This window comes from Athene cunicularia (assembly GCF_003259725.1).
Source record: "Athene cunicularia isolate RWA chromosome 1 unlocalized genomic scaffold, athCun1 chr1_part2, whole genome shotgun sequence".
In the NCBI taxonomy this organism is placed as follows: Eukaryota; Metazoa; Chordata; class Aves; order Strigiformes; family Strigidae; genus Athene; species Athene cunicularia.
Genome location: NW_020799092.1, coordinates 50,222,666 through 50,244,684, shown reverse-complemented (window position 1 = coordinate 50,244,684; position 22,019 = coordinate 50,222,666). Strand labels below are relative to the sequence as shown.

Sequence of the window (22,019 nt, the reverse complement as noted above, 5' to 3'; positions counted from 1 at the left end):
TCTTTTATATAAGAAGTCCTCTGATGTTGGCAAATTAGAGTCAAGGCAAGTGAACTAAAGACTATACATGAAGTTTTATATAAAGATGAACTTTCTGATCAGTGACTGACTGAAAAATGGGTTAAACATCATAACACCAGCTGCAAGCATAGGATTTCATCACGCAAAGCGTCCCCTGCAACCTTCAAATAAGTTTTCCTAATCTTACAAGAGAAAGAAATAATTTGAGACAGTTTACCCACTAAAATGTTATCCATTAAGACAGTATTTTCAAATTCCTCAAGTTACTGGGGGAAATTGAGTAATAACTGAGTGAAATGTAGCTGTTTATTATACATAGAAATCAGACTACATATTTTTTAATCATCTTTGAACCTACAAAACTATTAAAAGATAAAAAATCAACTTTGCTCCCACAAGCCCCTGAAGTTGCCAAAGCACACTACAACTAAAAGCTGCTCAGCATAATAAACCAGCCATAATTAAGGCAACCACTGTCATATCCAAGCACATAAAAAAATCTCTGAAATATATATTTTCATAATCCCCTGATAGGTATGAAAATAATTCTGTTTGCTGGTGGTGAACTAAGACACTGAGAAGCCAGACACTAGATCAGCAAAGAACTCACGGACCTAATCTTTGTTCACTTCCCAAACTACATATAAATCCAAAACAAAAACTCTCAAATCTTCACTGATAACTCTCAATTCAACAAGCCCCCACCACTACTTCTGTTTCTATCAACATTCTGTAAGTGCCTTGACTATATCTACTAATTAGATATTCATGACCCTTATGGACAGTCCAAGAAATGTTAGATCGTACAAAGACACAAATCAAGATCTGCATTCAAAAACAGCTCGCCAGATGAGGAAGTAGTGAGCTGCACTCATCGCCCTAACACTCTTTACCAAATGAACCAATGACCAGGGTATAGGAAATCCAGCTTCCATTTCTTGTTCTTTCTTGGGTTAAAGCATTCAACCCATACCTCATACAGCCAGGCAGTCCTACACATTAGGGTATAAGTGAGAAGAGCTCCTGGTTTTTAGTACTGAACAGATCCAAGTAGCCCGAGTTATGTTACAATAGGCAAGACTGTATATGAATGCCGGTTATTAAGGCACTTACTGGAGTAGGTGAAGAGGTGCTGATACATTGGTATGAAGTAGATACAACGCACAAGCATCTACTGAAACCCAGATTCTAATCCAAAGACTCCTCTTTCCAAAAAAGTGTACTCCTGTATCTAAGTCACTCACACTTATTTCGTTCTGGTTCAGTGAAACAGCCTCAGCAAGACAAATTGGGGGAAAGAAAATATACTTTTGGGGTATCTTGTTTCCAGGAAACTCAACTTGGAGCACTACTAGTGAGGGAAAAAACCCAACTTGTAATGAATGATCTGAACTTTTTAAACAAAAGGAAAGATGGCAGCTTTCCCCTGAGGTCTTCCACCTGTTTTTAGCCATTGTAGCATCTGTAAGCTTTTATAATTATTCTGAACAGACAATCTATGTTATTTATGTCACAACATTACAGGAGTAAGAGAAACTGCAGGTAAAGTCAGGTGGATACTGTTCACACAATCAGTGTGCTACAGGTGCAGTACTGCCACACCTTTCTTACCTACATCGACAATTTTGCCATATACAAGTAACAAGAAACAAATCAAGGCTTACCATTCCCACACCACAAACTGTTCCATCAGCCAAAGGCATGTGCTGAGTACGACAACCCTTGTGAACGCCTTCTGTGCTTGTGCACCATAAGCGTTTGCATTGTTTCTAAAAAGAAAACAAGATTACTTTTGTTGTACCTGTAACACCATTTTAGACATTACTTTGGATATTTGTATTGTTTTCTCATACTATGTGGACTTAGTGTTTGCTATCAGCACTACCATTTTTCACAGATAAAACCCCACAAAAACAAAATGGATTTTGCTTAAGGTCAGGCAGGAATGTGGAATATTTGAAACTCATTCCATTAGAAGTAGTAGATAACTTCATTTTCTTATTCAGTACAAAATTCAATTAAAAGGTATGTAAAAGGTTACGGTTGATACTATGCAACACAGTTTGCATATAATTCCCAGAAAAATACTCTAACTGGAATTCTTTTTAAAAATACACTGACTAGAAAATTAAGAAGAAAACCTCCTTTTCAAGTTGTTAAAAGACTCTTAATGGAAAAATAACCTTTACGGGTTACAAAATTTACAAAACAGTCTTCAGACCATCTTCAGGTCTTTGAATTCCCCTTTACTTTTCTATAATATTGCCATAAAGCCTGACTCCTCCTAAACAACATTTTACCTCGCGAAAAGCTCCACTTAATTCAGTCTGAATCTCTTCTTAAATTCTCTCCTTCAAGCAGCTTCAACAAGCCATGCAATACCAGCAGACATCTTTGACAAGTTGGTCCAAAATCTAACTCTACATAACATCTTGACAGTAATGAAGTCATAATATTATATTTGTATTTATTTTATATTGCACTAGCCACCTATTTTCAAAATACAACTGAAGTTTCTATATTAATCCACTCAAGCTTTCTTTCCAGATCCTAGTTTTGCTTTCAATAAATTTTTTGTTAAGTATACAAAATGTACACTCTAACAGGCATGAAAATATTCTTTGACTCCTTGATAAAGTAGAGGGAATTTACAGTTTGGATCAAAGATTTAGAACAAATATTTTAATTAATATATTGATTGCCAAGTTGTAATTTTTTTAAAAAACATTAAAAGAAGCAGGTAAGGAAGACCTGCTAATGTAAGATAGGAGCTATAACGTGAAAACATTTATAGAAAGTGCTGAAATAATTCCCCTTCATTAGTTGCAGGAAGCCTTAATTTATGCAGCTTTAGATTTTTAAAAGAAATTACAATCACATCCACAGATGTGCTTATCAAAATGAATACATCCTACTTTTTAATTCTATATATTTCTAGCATATGGAGCTGCAATGTTCTCCACTGAACTCTTCCCCCTTCAACAGAATATAAATTGAACTTTCACATATTTCAGGATAAAATTAATCCAAAACCAGAAGTCCTGAGATTTCATTTCTAAACCTACCTTTCAGTAATTTTTTAGTATAAATTGAACATGACTGTGTGATGCTCACTCACCAGATACGGGCATACTTGTGACCCAAGACCAAACATGAGTTCACACTGCTTGTTGACATCATACATTGACCCAGGCAGCTGAGAGGAAAGATCATATATTCTTCCACTAGGTTTGTCTAGGAGGCATTCACCATAACCAGTACTGTTGTAAAACCAGGAACAGAATGTGAATAAATTGCTCTCAATTCATTGGAAGCCTATTCACACAACACTTACACATGCATATCTCAGTGGAGTTATGGGTTTGCATGCCTGCCTATATAATGACTTTAATTAATAAAATAAACCAGGTCATTTGATTTTCTTTTATTGAATTGTGCATTGGATCCACCAAACAAAGCTTTAGATTTCTGCCTTCTGGCTGTCATTTCTCATTTTCACATTCTTACAGAAAAAAAAAAAAAAAAAAGATGGTACTGCCTAAATTATACTCACCACTTACTTTTAAAATAAAATCTTCTGAAAATAAGCATGCCTATTCTGGCTGACTTAAATCACACTAAAGATGCTTTCAATAACCAATACCACTAGATTATAAATAAATAAATCAATCTTCTTAGCTTTACATGTTGAGTGCAGCTTTAACAAAGTCACGAATCATCCAAAGAGTTAAACACATGTATTTTTCTGGTGGACCGAGGCCCTAGAAAGTCAGTGGTTAAATCTAAGAACAACACAAAAATGGTATTTAAGCAATACCTTTAAAATACATCTCAAAGACATGAAATTGAAAACAAAAAACCCCCCAAAACATAAACATAACATTATATTGATACTTACTCAAGAAATTCAGTGATATACTTTTGACTGCATTTTGACCAGGTCCATGGACTTGTATGGTAATTTAAAGTTGGAGCCATCACATGGTATTGATGTTTAATTCCAGCTTCTTTACATTTAAAACTGTCATCATGAGGCACATTAAATCTAAAAAGCAAAACAGACAAAACTCCAAAACAAATTCAGCAATAATTATTTGAAACTCTCTTTGCTGTAATAGCAAATGCTTGAGTTTTGAGTTTGAAAATGCCTTAAAACTTAATGAAACTCACTTAACATGACTATCTGACATTATAGCAATAGGTATCTTAAAAATGTCTTAAAAATTATCTCCTTATCAAAATGCTCTTAATTATATAATGCTGGGCACAGGAAGAATTTTACAATCACATAGTTCTTTAGCTCACCAGAAAAATTCCAGTGTTTTGGGAATACGCTCCTTTAAATGAACAACCCATCTCCTCGGCTGAATATACAGGCCACTGCTAGACTGTCTATAACATATTACCTCAATATTCACATCGTAATTCTTACTATTCCGTAACAAAATCAAACTAAGAGCACATCAATATCATATTTATGCAACTAACACAGCGTCTTATTTTATATCTCAGTTTAAGTACCATGACAAATGGCATGTATCTAAATGAACTTCCAGGCACATGAAAAATCAACAAGCTAGCTACTGAGCTCTGTAACATTGTCGTTACCTATACTGTAGCATGCCTCATGGAGCTAGAGTATAGCACCTTTCTGCCATCACTGATGAGGTATGCTTCATAAAATAAAATGCTGTCATCTCCTCTTATTTTTCTGTGTAAAGTATTTCTCTTTGTGTTACTCTATTGTATTCTGAAAGGATCAAACACAAGGAAGAATATTTCTGTGTTATATTAATAATTGTCTTTTCTTAAAGGCAAATTCCTATCAGGGATAGAATGAAGTTGGATTAACACGACTACGTTGCACATCTAAGATATATGTCCCAGTGTCCCAACCTGTTCATTTGACAAAAGGACGGAATACAGCTGTATGGCCAGCATTTCCCATAACTCAGGATACCAACCAGATTATAGAATTCACAATTTCTCTACCTCTAGGTGGTGGGCAGACCTGGCTCACTGCAAAATGCAGAAATAATGACTTCTAACAGGATGGAGCTGACTGCACCCTCTTAGAAACATAGAGTCCATCACTGGGAATTAGTCATATTCAAAAGGAAATTTAAAAAAATTACCTGCTGGGAAATATGTACTTACACATGTCCAAGTTCATGCGCTATAGTAAAAGCAGCACTCAATCCATTTTCTTCGCTTATAGAACAGCTGCGTAGCGGGTCACACATTGTACCTAGCTCTGCTAAACCTGCAAAATTGAATCCTTATATAAAAGCTTAACAGAATGAGTTTTCATGTAGAAGGAATGTATCTACGAATGAATACTATGGCACCCGAGCTGAAAGTTATGCCTCAAATATGTAGCAAATTTACACAAAACAGCCAACCACCTGGCACCAAAGTATGTGCTAGGGCATAACAGCACTGAGAAGTTGATATTTTGTCTGTGTGACTTAAGTTTTGCATCTATTTTCTGATTTATTCCTAACTGATTTTTCTCCCTACTGTTAAATTCTCCTGTTTTCTGTTATAAAATCATGAAGATTAAAAAATAATAACTCACCGAGGGTATCACACTTCTCTCTAGCTCTGCAGATATCTTCCCTTGAAGGAAAGGATTTATTTAAAATTATTATGGCAAATAAAAACATATTTTTAAAGTATTTCACTGTTGCTATATTAATTACAGCAATTACAAATCTGATTTGCAATTTTTAATCTTACAGTCCATTCAAACAATTTGCATTCTAGTGAAAGAAGTAATTCAAATTCACCAAAGCTCACAGTATTGCTTTCTATCTAGCTTGAAAAGAATAAAAATTCAAATACTCTATTATTCTCTACAATGCAGAAGGTGGAACAAGTATGAAATGCTGCTGAAAAATGTGCAGATTGCAGTATACTTGAAACTACCTTACATAGAGGACAATCTGCCAAAATAACAACAAACAATTCAGCATAAATATCAAACAGTTTGAAGTGCTGAAGTGTGTCCAACTTGAACACTAGGGGAAAAAAAATGAAAAATAACAGCAAAAGAGAGAATAATATTTCAGTGAATGAACATCAGAACTTTAACTGGGGTAAACAGGGCACAGGAAGAATATAGACTAATATTTATGTGGGTTTTATTTGTAAGCTTTAGGCAGTTATTATGCTCGGGCTACTGAGATGTCATTGCACCCTTCAGCTGATTCCATTACATACAATACTCTGTCCCTATCACATATACATACAATGGTTAAAGACTTCATTTCCTTGTAACAATTTAATGTCTAAGTAATTTCTATTACCTTTAGTGAAAGGTTCACCAGATAGATAGTTACTAACATAGCACTGTCAGAGTAACTGCACGAATATTGATGATCAGGGGTTTGGGAAGTACAAGATAGTCTTTATTCACTTAAGTTATCTATGAACAGTATCAGTGGAGTGGTTAAAAAATGATGTTGTAAAATAGAAACCAAAGCATTTGTCTCACCTAGCTAAGTAAATATAGCTATTTCAGATACTGTACCTAGTGATAAGAACAGCAGTATCATGATGCGAAGGGTGAGCATCATCCAAAGTGTTTTGTGCTTGCTGCCATAAGCAAAAATTACGAAGAGTGGTAGCTGCATTAAAAGTGATAGCTGGTCCTTCCTAAGCAAGAAATGGCAAAAAAAAAAAACCAAATAAGGACTTTAATATTCATGCACTTGCACTTATTACATTGTCATTTGTGACCCTAATCTGCTAAACAATGACTGTACCTGGAAAGGAGTCAGGACTCCACATAAGAGTTCACTCACAGATTTGTAGAATCAGATCTTTAGCTACAAATCATCAGTCATGAGAATCCATTATTTTAATCAATGTATCTGAGCATGCACCATGTGTTAAATATTTAAAAAATGGGGACAAGACATTTATGATAAATAAATATAAAACATGTATTTGAAAAATGCATACTTCTTACAATCTTAAAATATTACAGCTGTTAGGGCTGAAAACCCTCCATCAAAACCCTCTATAAAAGCTGTCATTTCCCTGTCATGTTTCCATGCATATAAACCACACTTTAGGCAGTTATGTCATAAGTCTTCATATGATTTATGTCCATTTAGGTCAACAGGAAGTGCTAATAGAGAAATAAGGAAATACAGGTGTTAAATAAAGGCTCTGCAGTTAACCTCACATTTGATATTTAGTGTCCTATTTTAAAACAAATTTTTATAGTTAAAGAAAATATTCTGCATTTCAAACTAAAAAATTTTAAACTTTGGAATTATAATGCAAATTCATGTATTTTATTTCTTTTATTAGAAAGAAATCTCTTTAATATTTATTTTTCCTACCTGCTCATTGTGAATTACAATTAATTTTACAATAACTATATTTATAAGATTTCCAATACTTGAATCTTTATAGATTGCTGCAACCTAAAGAGAAAAAAAAGTCAGAAGATTAGAATATTAAACTCATTTGATAAACCGTTATCAAAGGTATCCAAGCTGCTATGTAACAGACATCTCATGCATCTGCCTGTACCTTTCTACCCAAGGATATGGTGACAAACCCAAAATAGTTGCCCACTCTTTAATATCCAAATAGCTATAATTTTACATTCATTTCCAAACACTTAGACGCCATGCTGAAATGCTAGTGTAAAAAGTATACTTATTATACACTGTAAAATCTGTAGTTTATTGATAAAATATCAAAGAACAAAAGTAATGTTACTGTGACTGCCACAGACATAAGCTGGTTTATGTGGATGACTTGTAGAATCATTCTATACATCAATTTGTCGAACCATTCTACAAATCAATGACTTGCAGAATCAGTACCCAAAATATTAGAGGGTTTTAGAAAGCAACTTTGAACCAATAAGTTTTTGCCTCTGCTTTTAATGGAAGCTGGACTGAGTTGTAAACCTATATTGAAAATATACATGACACATACAAAGGTTTCTTTCCTCATTCATAAAATTTGTATTTACTTACTCAATAGAAATTTTTATATGCAATCTTGCTGACAGATAGTAAAAATCATGAATCAGTTCCATATACTAAAGTGAACCAATTTGAAAGCTATTATTCTTAAAAGCAGTAAAAAAGTTTATTTGTTCTCATTACAGCTTCAGACATCACACCCATATGGATTCTACAATTTAGCTTAAAGCAGCTGCTGAATGACAGCCTTATCCAAACAGTTGCCACCAAACACAGGAGGATTTGCCCCCTTCTGGCTTGTGCTAAGGCTGCAAGGCTACAGAAGTAACAGGATCAAGAAACTAATCCAGCTGCAAAACGACTTTTTTTTCCCCCCCTTTTTTTGGTACAATGTTATATTGATCAACATGAGCTCATTCCTGGTGCAGTTCAACACAGATGCTGACAGAGGGAGAGGTGCAGAAGAACAGACATCTTTCAGAAGTAGCTTAGAGCTGAACTGGCTCAAACTGCTTGTGAAACCACAGTCTTGCTATGTATGAAACCTGTGTACCCGAGACCAAGTAATTCTGCTAGTTGGAACTGATAGAGCACTGGCTCCTGACTCATACCCTCCCTTTCTCTAAACTGGAGAGAGCACAATGTGAAGCATTGTCCTTTATTTTTTTGTTGATACATAAGCTGGAAATAGAGGATTCAATAAGGTCAGCGAAGAAGACTAAGTTTTGGAATCCATGTGGAGAACACATTTCAGAGCAGTACAGCTATTGTCAGCTTCCTTCCACGTTGACTCCATTCTTGGTCACTAACCAGCAAGTGACCAATTATTCTGAGGTGGGAATAAGGAGCATCTCTCAAGCACTCACTGCAGAGTTCAATCAGGCATAGACACATTCAGAATACCTTTATCAAAGAAAAGGTGTCTGTAAAGGCACAAGCAATACTGAGGCAGAAGTGGTTATCTAAATTTGAATAAACTACCATTCTGCTACTATAAAAACTACTTTTAAACTACCATACACTACCAAGCTCATAATGTGTTTATAGTTTGAGATCCACTTTGATAAACCTAGAAGTGATATCTCTGAATATTTATCCTCTCCATGGAATATCACACACAGTCAACGTTATGCTCCTAAATGAATTGCCATCTTAGAATAGCATAACACAATTATCACATTCATCCCTGCTCATCTAACTACCAGTAAACAAGTTGTCTAAATTCCTTCAACAGTCAATGGAGAAGGAGAAAGGATGAACTGCTGTGTAGACATGCCTATGTGAAGATGCGTATTTATATATACGTATTTTCATACAAGAGATTAAGATAAATTATTTCATTTCTTCATTCCTTTACCATGGAGGAAGACGAGATGTCTAATTTTCAGATGTGTGAGGCTAGGGGAGATTAAATCCAGCCCAACTATTTCAAGTTTTATTTCTCTTCAGCAAAGAAGAAACAAAAGACAGGTTCATATGGCATTCCAAAATTATGTTAGAGAGGAATCTAAAATGAGATCTGTGAGGATCATTGGCTTATAATATGAAGACACTTGACTTGAAGAGTGACTCTCCTATCACTCAAGCTGATATGAGCTCTTACAATGGGATTTGTTACAGCATAAACCTATACAAGAAGACTACATGCATATAGTGTTAACAAAAAGATCTTTTATGGAACAGATAACAAAGCCAGACTGTTTCATGTTTAGATTATAATGCTGAAACAGGCCCTGCTATAGAAATATCATAAACAGAATCCTAGACTGATTTGGGTTGAAAAAAACCTCATCTAGTTCCAACCCCCCTGTCATGGGCAGGAACACCTTCCACTACATCTGGTTGATCAAAGACATACCTAACCTGGCCTTGAACACTTCCAGGGATGGGGCATCCATAATCTCTCCAGGCAACCTGTTCCAGTGTCTCACCACCCTCACAGTAAAGAATTCTTCCTCATCTCTAGTGTAAGTCTACCCTATTTCAATTTAAAGCCATTACCCCTCATCCTATCACTACACTCCCTGAAAGAGAGTGTGTGTGTGTCCCCCATCTTTTCTGTAAGTCCCTTTTAAATACTAGAACTGTGCTATAAGGTCTCCCTGGAGCCTTCTCTTCTCCAGGCTGAACAACCCCAACTCTCTCAGCCTGTCCTCATAGGGAAGGTGCTTCAGCCCCATGATCATCTTTGCGGCCGGCCTTCTCTGGACCTGCTCAAGCAGGTCCATGTCATTCTTATGTTGGGGACCCCAGAGCTGGACACAGTACTGCAGGTGGTGTCTCAGGAGAGCAGAGTAGAAGGGCAGAAATCACCTCCATCAACCTGCTGGCCATGCTCCTTTTGATGCAGTCCAGGATATAACAGTCCACCCATCAAACCTGTATCTCTCCAATTTAGCAGCCAGAATGGTGTGGGGGACTGTATCAAAGGCCCTACAGAAGTCCAGGTAGATGACATCCATACTTCTTCCATTGTCTACTCATGTAGTCACTCCATCATAGAAAGCCACTAAATTAGTCAGAAATATCTTTCAATTAACTTGTAAATCAGTCTAATGTCTCATAAATTCAGGGAACACCTGCATTCCACTAGCTTTCAAGTAAAAAACATGCAGGTCATCTGAGGGAGTGATAATGGACACAGAGAAAAACAAATACAGGATTTTTCCAGTTCTACAAGGATATATAAATAAAGTAGAATAGGCAAAGGGATTGAGAACTGAATGGGGGGTGGTAGTGATGCATTAACTAGACTCAGCTAACACCAAACAATACCACAAGTGCCTAAACTGCAACTGTGAACCTTCAGTGCAACATTACCCTTCAGTTTCTTAAAGGCCTCCTATACCATAGTACATGAGAGAAAGACTCATTTCTGATCCTGGGTGATTAGAATAATCTGGGCAAGGAGGCCAAACTGGATCTTCATTGGGATTAAAATTTCATGGTGATTACTGTAGTTGATGGATGTTCTCTCACATACATTAATAATCCCTTGGAAAAAAAAAATCTGTTACTCTTGTGTAAGTGCTGTCTCTTGAGGTTATCTCCTAACAAAATCTGAAAACATATAGGAGGCAAAGAAACCAACACAAAACCAAGAGTGAGGTGTCATCCCTCCTGTCCATTGACACAGTGTCCATTTAAAATATGAGCAAAAGTATTTCTTCAAAACCAAATACAAGTTATTCATACCTCAGAGGAAATACATTAGACTATGTATAAGAAGAGAGAAGAATATCTCATTGCACACCTGAAGAGAACCTGTTGCAGGACTTCCACCACCATATCCATACACCATCTGAATTATCTACCAGCTATCTCTGTCTGGAGAAGAGTTGAGGTCTGAAATAATAATCACTTTGATGTCAGAGGCCAGCAGTTCTTGCCAGAATCTAAAGTATACTTTCTTTCACACTGGAGACAGGTAAACTCATGCTAGATGTAAAAGTAACATTGTTCTTATTAACCCTATGTTTGAGACAAAGTATGGATCCTTTGGCTCATGGGCACTTTCATGACCTCCAAACATTTAGTTATTACCACTCCTTTGAAAAATCAAAGAGCAAGACTGTGCTGATAATGAGATGCCCATACCAGTGAAGTAAGGTATATTCTGCAGGCTGGCTGAACACATGTGTAAAGAGAAAAATCCTGAGAGTTGAAAACCATAAACCAAACTTGAAGATTTAGACTGTACAGGCTAAAATCATGAACTGAGACTTGAAATGATAGATCAATGCAGGGAAGTATTAAAGATCTGAAACACAAGATTCTTATTTTTAGTAAAAAAAAATAAAGGCATAAGTACTCCCTGCTCCTATATTCCAAGGATACCTCTTTCAATGTTCTCTTATTGGAAGCATTCATGGAAGAGGATGATGAAATGGGATAGGAATCTGATAGAATACAGCATTTCTTTACAATTTCCAGATCTACTTGCTTTACAGTGATCTAAATCCAGGCTTCACAGAAGGAGATAGTAATGGCCAAGACAAAGGGAAATTAGTTTAAAGTGATTTTTCAGACTCTTAAAACCAACATCCACAACACAGAACAGTTCAGACCACACAGCAACAGAGAAGGAAAATAAATAAATAAATACATAAATGAAGCTAGTCACCCTTCAGTGGAAGGATCACAGCTTTCATTTTCATGAAATGTTCAAAGATTAACAGAGATCTTGTCACGATGACAGCTATGGTAGCCAGGTGACTGGAAGCAATTTGGTCACAACAAAGTTTAGTTTCTCTCGATATCCTTATTGTAACTATCCATTAAATTGGGACTGTGAATTGTGGTAAAATGCCCTATTTAGAAAAGGGGCTAGTAAACAAGCAAGTACATCTAGAGTCTGGAAAAAAATTACATGATATATCCAAATCACATTGGACTTATTCAGCTCTTTTTTTCCTAGATGTTGTATCACAAGACCTCTTTTTCTTTTGTCTGTTACACACAACCATGGTAGCACGTGAATACAAACATTCATATCCCTTGAAAGAAATACCATAGTACTTCTTCGCTCGCATGTCTTTCGCAGGCTTCAGCAATCTCTTATTTACAACTGTAGTGCTGAAAGGATGTAAGATATCCAGGATCTGGGAGATTTCTCCTTCATCTCTTCTACTGTCATATCCTGATTCTTTCATACGTTTCATAAGATCCCAGAGCTGTCTGAAGTCATGAGATAAAGAAGTTATCACAGCATTTATTGCTTCACTGAGAAAATGAGAAAGAGCTGTGTTATTTCTGCTGGTGTTACCCCTATTCTGTTCCCTCCATATTTCTGTACAAACCTGTACTTTCACCAGTGAAATCTAATGCCAGCAGAGACTTCTCATGTAAACTTGCACAAGTACACCTATTCACCTCATCGTTAACATTTTTTCTCCCCTATGAGTTTTATGTCATCTCCTGTCCCCTCATACAAGTCCTCTTCAATCTACCATCCCCTGAGTTAACCAAGTAGAGGTATGTTCCAGATGACTCCCTGTTGTGCTCCAGCGGAGGCAAAAAGAAGGAATACATCTCTATTAAAGGCTGAGTTATCCTGTCAGGAATGACTGTGTTCTGTCTTATCTCTGACTTGGGACTGATATGGTTGCAAAGATATCCCTTTAATATTGCAGTAACTCAGTAAATGGTAACTTATCATCTACAGCCTTTTGATGAAAATAGGCAGCAAGGCTATAATCAGATCACATCAAGTGCCATCATATACAGCTCAGATGTCAAAGCAGCCTTCCTTTCAGTATCTGAAAGACATCACATAAAAAGATAATTTCACAGGGCACAACCATAGCTACGTTTCTCCAGCCATTAGAAGCTACTCAGACAGATATATGAGTGGTTTTTGGCAAAATGTTCCATTCTTATACACAAGACTATACCCAGCTAGCTTAGAGCAAGGCCTTTGTCATAATTAAGTAGCACTAAGGCTTCACCACAGGGACAGACCTTGAACCCTGTACTACTGAGGAGAAAGTCATAGAGACAAGTACTAGTCTAACCATTAAATATCTAATCAACAACCAACACCACCTATGTAACCATAGTAGTAAACAGCACTAACAGCAGTGAAATGTAAAAGTGGGCAAGTATGTACCTGCCTACATACTGCAAAATTTAACGGAATCATAATCATTTAGGTTGGAAGACACCTTTAAGATCATGTTCAACCATTAACCTAACACTGCCAAGTCCACCACTAAACCATGTCCCTAAGCACCACATCTACACATGTTTTAAATACCTCCAGGGATGGTGACTCAACCACTTCCCTCGGCAGCATGTTCCAATGCTTGATAACCTCTTCAGTGAAGAAACTGTTCCTAATATCCAATCTAAACCTCCTTTGGCACAACTTGAGGCTGTTTCCTCTCATTCTACTTCTTGTTACTTGAGAGAAAATGCCAACACCCACCTCACTACAACCTCCTTTCAGGTATCTGTAGAGGGCGAAGAGGTCTCCGCTCAGCCTCTTCTTCTCTAGGCTAAACACCCTCAGTTCCCTCAGCTGCTCCTCATAAGACTCGTGCTCTAGACCCTTCACCAGCTTTGTTGCTCTTCTTTGGACACACTACAGCAGCTCAATGTCTTTCTTCTGAGGGGCCCAAAACTGAACACAGTATTTGAGCTGCAGCCTCACCAGTGCTGAGTACAGGGGGACAATCGCTTTCTTAGTCCTGCCAACCACACTATTTCTGATCAAGCCAGGATGCTGTTGGCCGCCTTGGCCACCTGGGCACACTGCTGGCTCTAATACATTTGCATTAGCTGGTGAACCTCAAGATGTAATGAGGTATGAGACATTATGAAAGTTAATGTACAGGCATCTGGAGCTAGAATACAAGAACAGTCATAATTTTAAAAATAGTGGGGGGTTTTATATCCATATAGATATCCAGATGTCAAGATAAGCCACAAGCCTAGCTCAGAGAATTTTGTATGAATAATACTTTGAAAATAATTGTTGCCAGCTATGTTGTTGATGTATAATCCCATATTCATTTTAACCATGTCAAAGTGCACAAGATTATGTGGGTTTGGATATACAGAAGAAACACTAAAGGTATAGAGCTTAAAGCAAGAAACAAACCCCTTTGTGCTGGCTCTCTAGATTTCAATGAATGAGAAAAAAAGCACTGAACAGTCCTACAGTATTACTAGCAATACACTGATCTGAGTGAAAAAAGGGTAAAATACAAGCTTAGTAGTTTAAGTAGTAGATGCAAGGAGCAATACATTTCTTGCCTTTCAGATGCTAGTCATACAAATGAATTGATTAACCTACAAATTTATTCAAGTCTACTGCCTGTTTTTAAATGATTACTATATGGCAGAATCAGCAATGTCAAAAATTCCTAAAGCTAGTATGCATTTATGCTTTCCCAGAGTGTTATGGAAAGAAGAACTATTAAAAGTTGTACAGTATGAATGGCAAAGAAAGTATAAAACCATCCTTTAAATTAATCCCATATATATTAGGACAAAATCATTTGGCTGTTTTTAACTGATAGGGGCAGTACGAGATCTTTCCATGTAGAAAATATTTCATGATCAATGCTGAAGATTAGCTGTCAGAAGGGCAAAAAAAATGTATAAACAAGACTACAACTAGAAAAAAAATTTTGCCATTAAGACCTGTTACTCACTGTCTTACATTTTATATCTCAGTAAATGACAGTAGCCACAAAATATTACTAAAGCAGCAGTAACTTTCAAGGTACTTCAATGGCAGCCTGATTTGCACAGATCTGAAAGACTACACAGTGAACAAAATAATGGATAGTCAAAATCGTTTACATGCAGTCCAAGTTAGAAGCCTGTCTTGATGGAAATTAAAAATACCAGCTTTTGATACCATGTTATAGTGGTACTATTTTACCATTATGTAATGCCATTTTATGATTCCACAGTCTCACTGCAAGTTAAATGATCTGAACTGATGCTGCCTCAATCCTCTCCAATGCATGGCTGGTCCCCTCCCATGTTTCAACTCTAGCACTCACATGACTAGGCAGTCAGCCAAGTTCACAGTCTGAGCTGGCCAACATAGCCCTACCACAGGTGGTTTTACATGTCAAGTTTTCTTTTCAGAAAGGCAAGGTTACAAAGTATTTGCTTCAAGCAGACTAAGAACAGACCAAGAAGTTTATTACCAAACCAATTATATAAGCAGTATATTTCTTTAAAAGATGTCAGTAATCAGGTACCTGGTTCAGAAAATTAGGACAGTACCTCAAAATGTATCATGGAACCAGATTTGATGAGGTTTTGGTGCTTTTACAGTAAACTCCAGTGTGTTAATGAATTATTTCAGTTGCTAAGATCAAGTCTTCACGTTAGAGACTTCAAACTGTCACAACATAATGCGTCTAAGATAGAGTCCTCCAGCTAATAAATCTATTAAAGCAGTACCTGCTGCCTGCTCTGCTGATGCAATGCTTGGAGGAACAAGGAAGAACATTACGAGTTAAGCAATCACAGATTTCTTTATTATTTTATTTATGATTTCACATTAAATATGCCACTCTTGCATTTCAATACAAAAATTTTTATGAAGTCCTACAGCAAAGGTTTTCCTTGCATTTTTAAATACATATTTCAGTTAGAACTAGTAAGATTTTTCAAGACTGAGTACAGTGAATACTCATCTTGCCAAGATTTATGCAGTTTTAAAGAAATGAGAAAATGCATTCCAGTTCCAGTTCAATGGGATTACTTGCATGCTGAGAGTTAAGCCTTTTCAGGTTCAATTGGATAAGTGACAAGACACTTAAAACCCTAAAAATATTTAGCAGTATATTTCAGCTCTTATTTTCCACTCATAAAACAGTATCCTATAGCAGCAAGTTTACTTTGGTGTCTTTGTTGATGCTGAAAAAAAAAAAAGAAGAAAAATGGGCCAGAATTTCAAAGGTTCTTCTGGGAACTAGGTGTCTAAGTTTCATTAAAATTTAATGGTATTTATATGTTTAAACTTTTTAGGTTTCTTTTAAGGATATTCAGTTTTGGCTTGGATTTTAAAGTTTCAGAATTATTATAGGAGTAGAATATAAAGCATGATTCATTTAAAATGCCAGCAACCTGACAATTTCCCATAACAGGAGAAGTTGCTTGACCAGACACAAATACCATTTAAAGTTAATAGTCAAAGCTATCTGTATAATGGCTCAAAGGATAAAATTTAATAGTTCAATTTTTTCCCTTTATGGGTAATGAAATAAGACTAATAATGGTTCTAATTTCAAACACTAATAGGCTGGGGGTCAAGAAAAGACCCACCTGCATACTCACGAACTCTAATACAGATTATATAGCAAAGAGTGGTAGTCATTTGTTTTTCTATTCTTCACAATTATTACGAGCTTACTGAAAAAATAACTGTTAAGGGGAAGGAGAAAGAAGAGAAAAGAAGAAACTGAAGAAGACTTTATCTTCATCTGCATTATTTGATTTGTGTGACAAAGCAATATAGATGCGAGTAGAGGGTTAGACCAGTAACTTCCAAAGGTCCCTTACAAGTTAAATTATTCTGTGATTCTACAACGTTGTTGAAATGGTTGAATGAGACGGGATATGAGCTGGGATATGTATTCCTAGGGGGGGTGGGGAGAACATTAACTGGACTGTGAAGAAAATATTTCAGAATTAAAATCTGATTTTATACTTAAAAAAACCCACTGCATTTATAAAAGCTAAACATTTCTAGAAATAATGTCTTATACTTTTGTTTGAAGATTACCTTCAGAAGTAGCAGATGTACATGTGGAATAAGATCTGCCAGAAGATGCCAGCTATACATCTTATTTTCTAATCTACTGTGGTATTCAAAGATATTAAATTAATATTAAAGATGTAGTGTTTTATTGTATGCCATTACCTCAAAGCCAGCAATAACTGGTCTAAGCTGTTCTGGTTTTACAGTATAGATAGGTAAGTGCAAGAATGAAGTCACAAGATTTTTAGCAAAGAATTGGTTTACTTTCACTCATACATGTATATGTTAAATGCTAGATCTTAAAAACAGTTCATACAGACTCTCTTTAGCAGCATTTATACACTGCATATCCTATTTTAGCAACAATTATACCATGCATATCCTATTTACCTAGTAGAAGTTCAATTATGTAAGTAAAAAGACACAAGATACATTACACTGTAAGGAACAGTGGTTAATGTACAACATCTACAGATGCAGGAACAGTGGTTCTTAAAGAACATCAGGAATTACATTAGCTATAATCAGAACAGCACATCATAAAAAAGCATACCATAAATGTTCTATTTCATCTTATCGTAAAGTTTTGTAAAAAGCAGTTTCCATTTTAAAATGTTTTCACCATATCATTTTGGTGTGAAGTGCAAAATGAAGTATAGCTCTATATTAAAAACATAACTTTATTTAAAAAATGGCATCTTTGGGATCAGTTGTTTTTAAAGAATTTCCAAATTCAGTGTGTACTATAAGTTAAAGAAAAAAAAAATAAAAATCTACATTTCAATACTGATACATTTTGTTAATACATGAACTTTCAGAACTTCACTATCAGCAGAAAAAAAATCAGAAGACTATCAAAGTATGCTAATGTCCCTTAAAACTTCATTATTTATCTTATAAACCAATTAAAGAAGATTTCGTCTACTAAATTTAGGTGCCTACATCTGTGTAATAGGTAACAGCACCTCTGCTGCCATCAGTGAGAGATCTAGATGTTAAAGTGAGCAGAACTCAATTCAGTTGCGTAACTACACATTACCTGGTGTCACTTCAGATGCTAGAGGTTTGACACCTATACAGAACTGGCAGATACAACACATGATCTGCAGGAAACTTGCACAGCTTTGTGAAGCAACAGCTAAAGCCAAGTCAAATGTCCTATGGCACCTTGAATGGCACTGGACACTTCTATGAAGCAAATCAATTGATCTCTGTGGAAACTACAGCACTATTCTGTTCACCCAAAAGTAGATGGTCAAGTGAATAGCTCTATTTAAAGCAGTTATCTCCACAGATACCTATACATAGGTTTCTTAATTTGCAAGCCTGAAGTTCAAAGCAGTTTCACATCAACTAAGCTTCTTGAATAGATGGAAGGCCAGATCTCTAGAAATAATTACCATGGGGAATATTTTATCCCACCTTTTCCTAAAAAATGGTTCCACAGATGTCATGGTAAACCTTTTGATTTTACAAAAAGGTTTACCATGAGGTTATTGTACTAGATCCTAAATCAGTAAGAAGTGACTGTTGGTTCAAGAAAGAATTCACCTCAGAAAAAACTCAACTAAATGATGCCAACTCAAAGTCTGACCCATGTTAATTTGAAATTACTTGAAAAACCCAGGATTACCACAACCAAGTATTTTTTCACAATGCCTTTTAAGCTGTCTGCTGTAATTAATCTATATGTTTAACCCACTGAAACTTAAGAATTCATCTAATGCAAGAGCAAATCAGGAAATAGGTCACATTCATCTACACACCTTACTGCATTAAACTAAAAAGATCCATAACCTTAAGTTTTGGCCCTATGCGGGGTTTTATGTTTATAGGATCTGTTTCTTTTAATACATAATTCAGTCATATCAGAGGACAGGGAAGTTGATGAAGAGAAAACAAAAGAACTGAAATAACTGGAATTACTAATACTGAGGAACTTTAGTTTACTTACTATTGACATTAGTGTTAGTACGTAGTGCTGCAAATTCTGCCCATGGTGACGAACCATTTTGCTGTCAGCTGTAACCATCACTTCTACATATCTTGGATAGGAAAGAAAACGTTTTTTCCTGGAATGTGGATTGCCACCATCCTCTACAGAGAGGTTATTTAAAGCATACTCTAAACTGAGAGACTTCTGTAAAACATTGCTCTCTTCATTTAAACTGCTGAAGGTAGGCTGTAGTAAAGTGCTGGTCTTCAACTCTTTCTCTGTAAAGTAAAGAAATATTTACTGTTGAACACAGTTTCTCAATTTAAAAAAGAGAAATGAGCAGAAGGCTGCCCAAAATAGACAAAGCAAACATATTTATGATCTTTCTTCAAAGAGAACCAGTGAGATAATTAAAAAAAACATATTAAACATGAAAGGCTGTAATAGGAACATCTAATTAGACATCTTGTACATTATCAGACTTGTATCACATATGGATTTATTGTTAAAAATTAGTTAAGAGATAGCAGTATTATACAGTTCCTAGAGTGCAGTATAATCCAAACACAGGCTAGAAGGAGATAAGCACTACAGCTTAAGAAAGCAAGCTAATTAAACAAAACATACACTTTTTTACACACAAACCTCTGACACCAACAGAGCCAAAGACTAGGTCTGAGTGCTTAATTCAAGTCTATTGACTTTATTTATATAGCATTATATTTATATAAATACAGTTTCCTTCATAAGCAAGGACACAAAAGCCTTCAGTGACCTCCTTGACAGCTTTGTTAATATTCATTATGTAGAATCAGGTTCTAAAGGAAATACAGAACCTATTCAGATACCTCCAAACTAAGTACTGTAATACTTCCAATTAGGCTGTATAGTCCAGCCACCAGAGGCTTCTGATGCCTGATACATAAAACCATGCATTGATTAGGGAGTCACCTTAGCAATAGCCCACATAAAAATACTTAACTGAGACACATACATGAATTCTCACTACTCTCCATAATTTAAGGTCCTAACTAGGCATTTCAGCTCCCTCAGAACAAACCTCCACTTCTTTCTGGAAGCTGGATTTCCTCTTAAAAAGTAGCTGCCAAATGATATGTCTCCTAATCCTTTTATTCTAATAACTTAGTGACTACAGCACTGACTCAAGAATTCAGATATCCCAACTCTGTCACCCTCAACTTGAGAGGAATTGACATGTCAGTAATCTGTCCTCTTTAAAGTTAGAGCACAATACAGCCAGAAACAAAAATATAAGGACAACAGCAAGCACCTAAAAGTTTGCTAAGTAATTGTCTCAAAGTCAGTCACAAAATATAGCTATAATAATTGCAAAAACTATCAGCACTAACAATAATAAAGGGAGAATTTGGGGACTGCATTTGAAAAGGATCTTGTTCGTGAGTACCTATGTATATTAGATGTGTTCAGACTGACCAAGTTTGATGTACTGAAGAGGACTGGCTGAAGCAATCTCATGTGCACATTATCTTTACTAGGTCAGAGAAGATATCTGAGATTTCAGAGTACCGGCAAAATGGGAAACAGCATCTACATATAAAATGGGAGTTTAAAAACAACCTGACTTATGGACCAGTCAAGACAAATCCAATACAAGAACAAGTCAAATTAATTTTGTTCATAAACATCAGAAATCAACAAGTGGATGAGTAATAGCTATCCTATTTATCAAAAATGTTGTGGTAAACTCAGATGAGCTTCCCTGTGTTAAGGAAACAGGATTTATGGACAGAGGAAGTGCAGCAGATGCCCTATCCTGACTTGAGTAAGGCTTGTACCAGGGTTTCCAATTAATTTTTCATCAGCAAGTTAGTTTAGAAGAAACCACTACAAAATGAGGAAAAGATTAGACATTTTTAGAAGTAACTATCGTGGTCTAATTTCAAACTCAAAAGATGTACTGAATGCTATGCCTCTTCTTATCTTATCAAGTGAACCTGTCAAGGTTCACTTGCTAGAGAAACTCATGATCACAAGTATTGCTAGATATATTCTGTTCCTCCTTGAAGGAAGGATATGAACAACCAGGCAAGACTAGCATTGAAGGAGACAAATCTCTTCTTTAGAAGGACAGAAATATAACACATGTTTTTTCTCCATTAACATTTCTGCAACCTCACTCCCCCAAAAGTTACAGGAATCCCTGACTCACAATCTTTTGTAGTTACTCCAATAATTGAAAAGCAGGGAAATGACCATATTCTTAATGCTTGGAGTCTTTTTCCTAACACTAGATTACTTATATTCCTAGAATTCTCATACACAACACAGTAAAAAAAAAAAAACAAAAAACAAACCACACAACAAATTGAAAGACCTCTACTTTGATTCAGTGCCTATTACTCATCATTAAAAAAAGAATCAGGAATAACAACATTTGCTTGATTTTCAAAGTACTAACGCCTTGTTCTTCAATGACAATCAAGAAATAGATAGCATCAGCTTCCTAAAATAGAGCTAAAGAAATACCTTTCACTAGAATTTGCTGAATGTAAGATGATCATAATGGCTGCTTTCTGGCCTTTGTATCTACAGAAAAGCAGAATTCTCAACTATTGTTTCTGAGTATAAAATATGCTTTAAGAATTTACTAAAATTGAAGACACTAGCCACCCAAGCTGCACCATTATTTTCGCAATTTACATTTTCAAACATACAGATATCCCTTAAGAAACTGAAGTTGAAATGTTATTATTTTCCTTTTCTTTAGACAGTCATATTTAGGTACTCAGTCTTGCTTAAACGTTCCTGAAGTGCAAGTACATTCAAAAATGCATAAATACAAATTCTAATCTCATGAAAGGTGTAGAATTTTAATTAGACAGGATGTTTCTGAATGCCAAGCTGT

The 22,019-nt window shown here is 35.8% G+C and overlaps 1 protein-coding gene across 5 annotated transcripts in view; it reads right to left on the bottom strand.

The window, feature by feature from the left end:
- ADAMTS20 (ADAM metallopeptidase with thrombospondin type 1 motif 20) overlaps positions 1–22,019 on the bottom strand; it is a 97,332-nt gene that overhangs the window by 61,342 nt on the left and 13,971 nt on the right. For all 5 annotated transcript variants that reach the window (XR_003400378.1, XM_026868133.1, XM_026868134.1 and 2 more), the window contains exons 3-10: positions 19,151–19,410; positions 7,374–7,457; positions 6,554–6,678; positions 5,600–5,640; positions 5,179–5,284; positions 3,920–4,066; positions 3,140–3,281; positions 1,686–1,790 (exon numbers count right to left, since the gene is read on the bottom strand). Coding sequence is in view for 4 of the 5 variants with exons in the window: in XM_026868133.1 (XP_026723934.1) it covers positions 1,686–1,790; positions 3,140–3,281; positions 3,920–4,066; positions 5,179–5,284; positions 5,600–5,640; positions 6,554–6,678; positions 7,374–7,457; positions 19,151–19,410 (1,010 nt within the window). In the remaining variant the exon portion in view is untranslated. The remainder of the gene's footprint in view (positions 1–1,685; positions 1,791–3,139; positions 3,282–3,919; positions 4,067–5,178; positions 5,285–5,599; positions 5,641–6,553; positions 6,679–7,373; positions 7,458–19,150; positions 19,411–22,019) is intronic.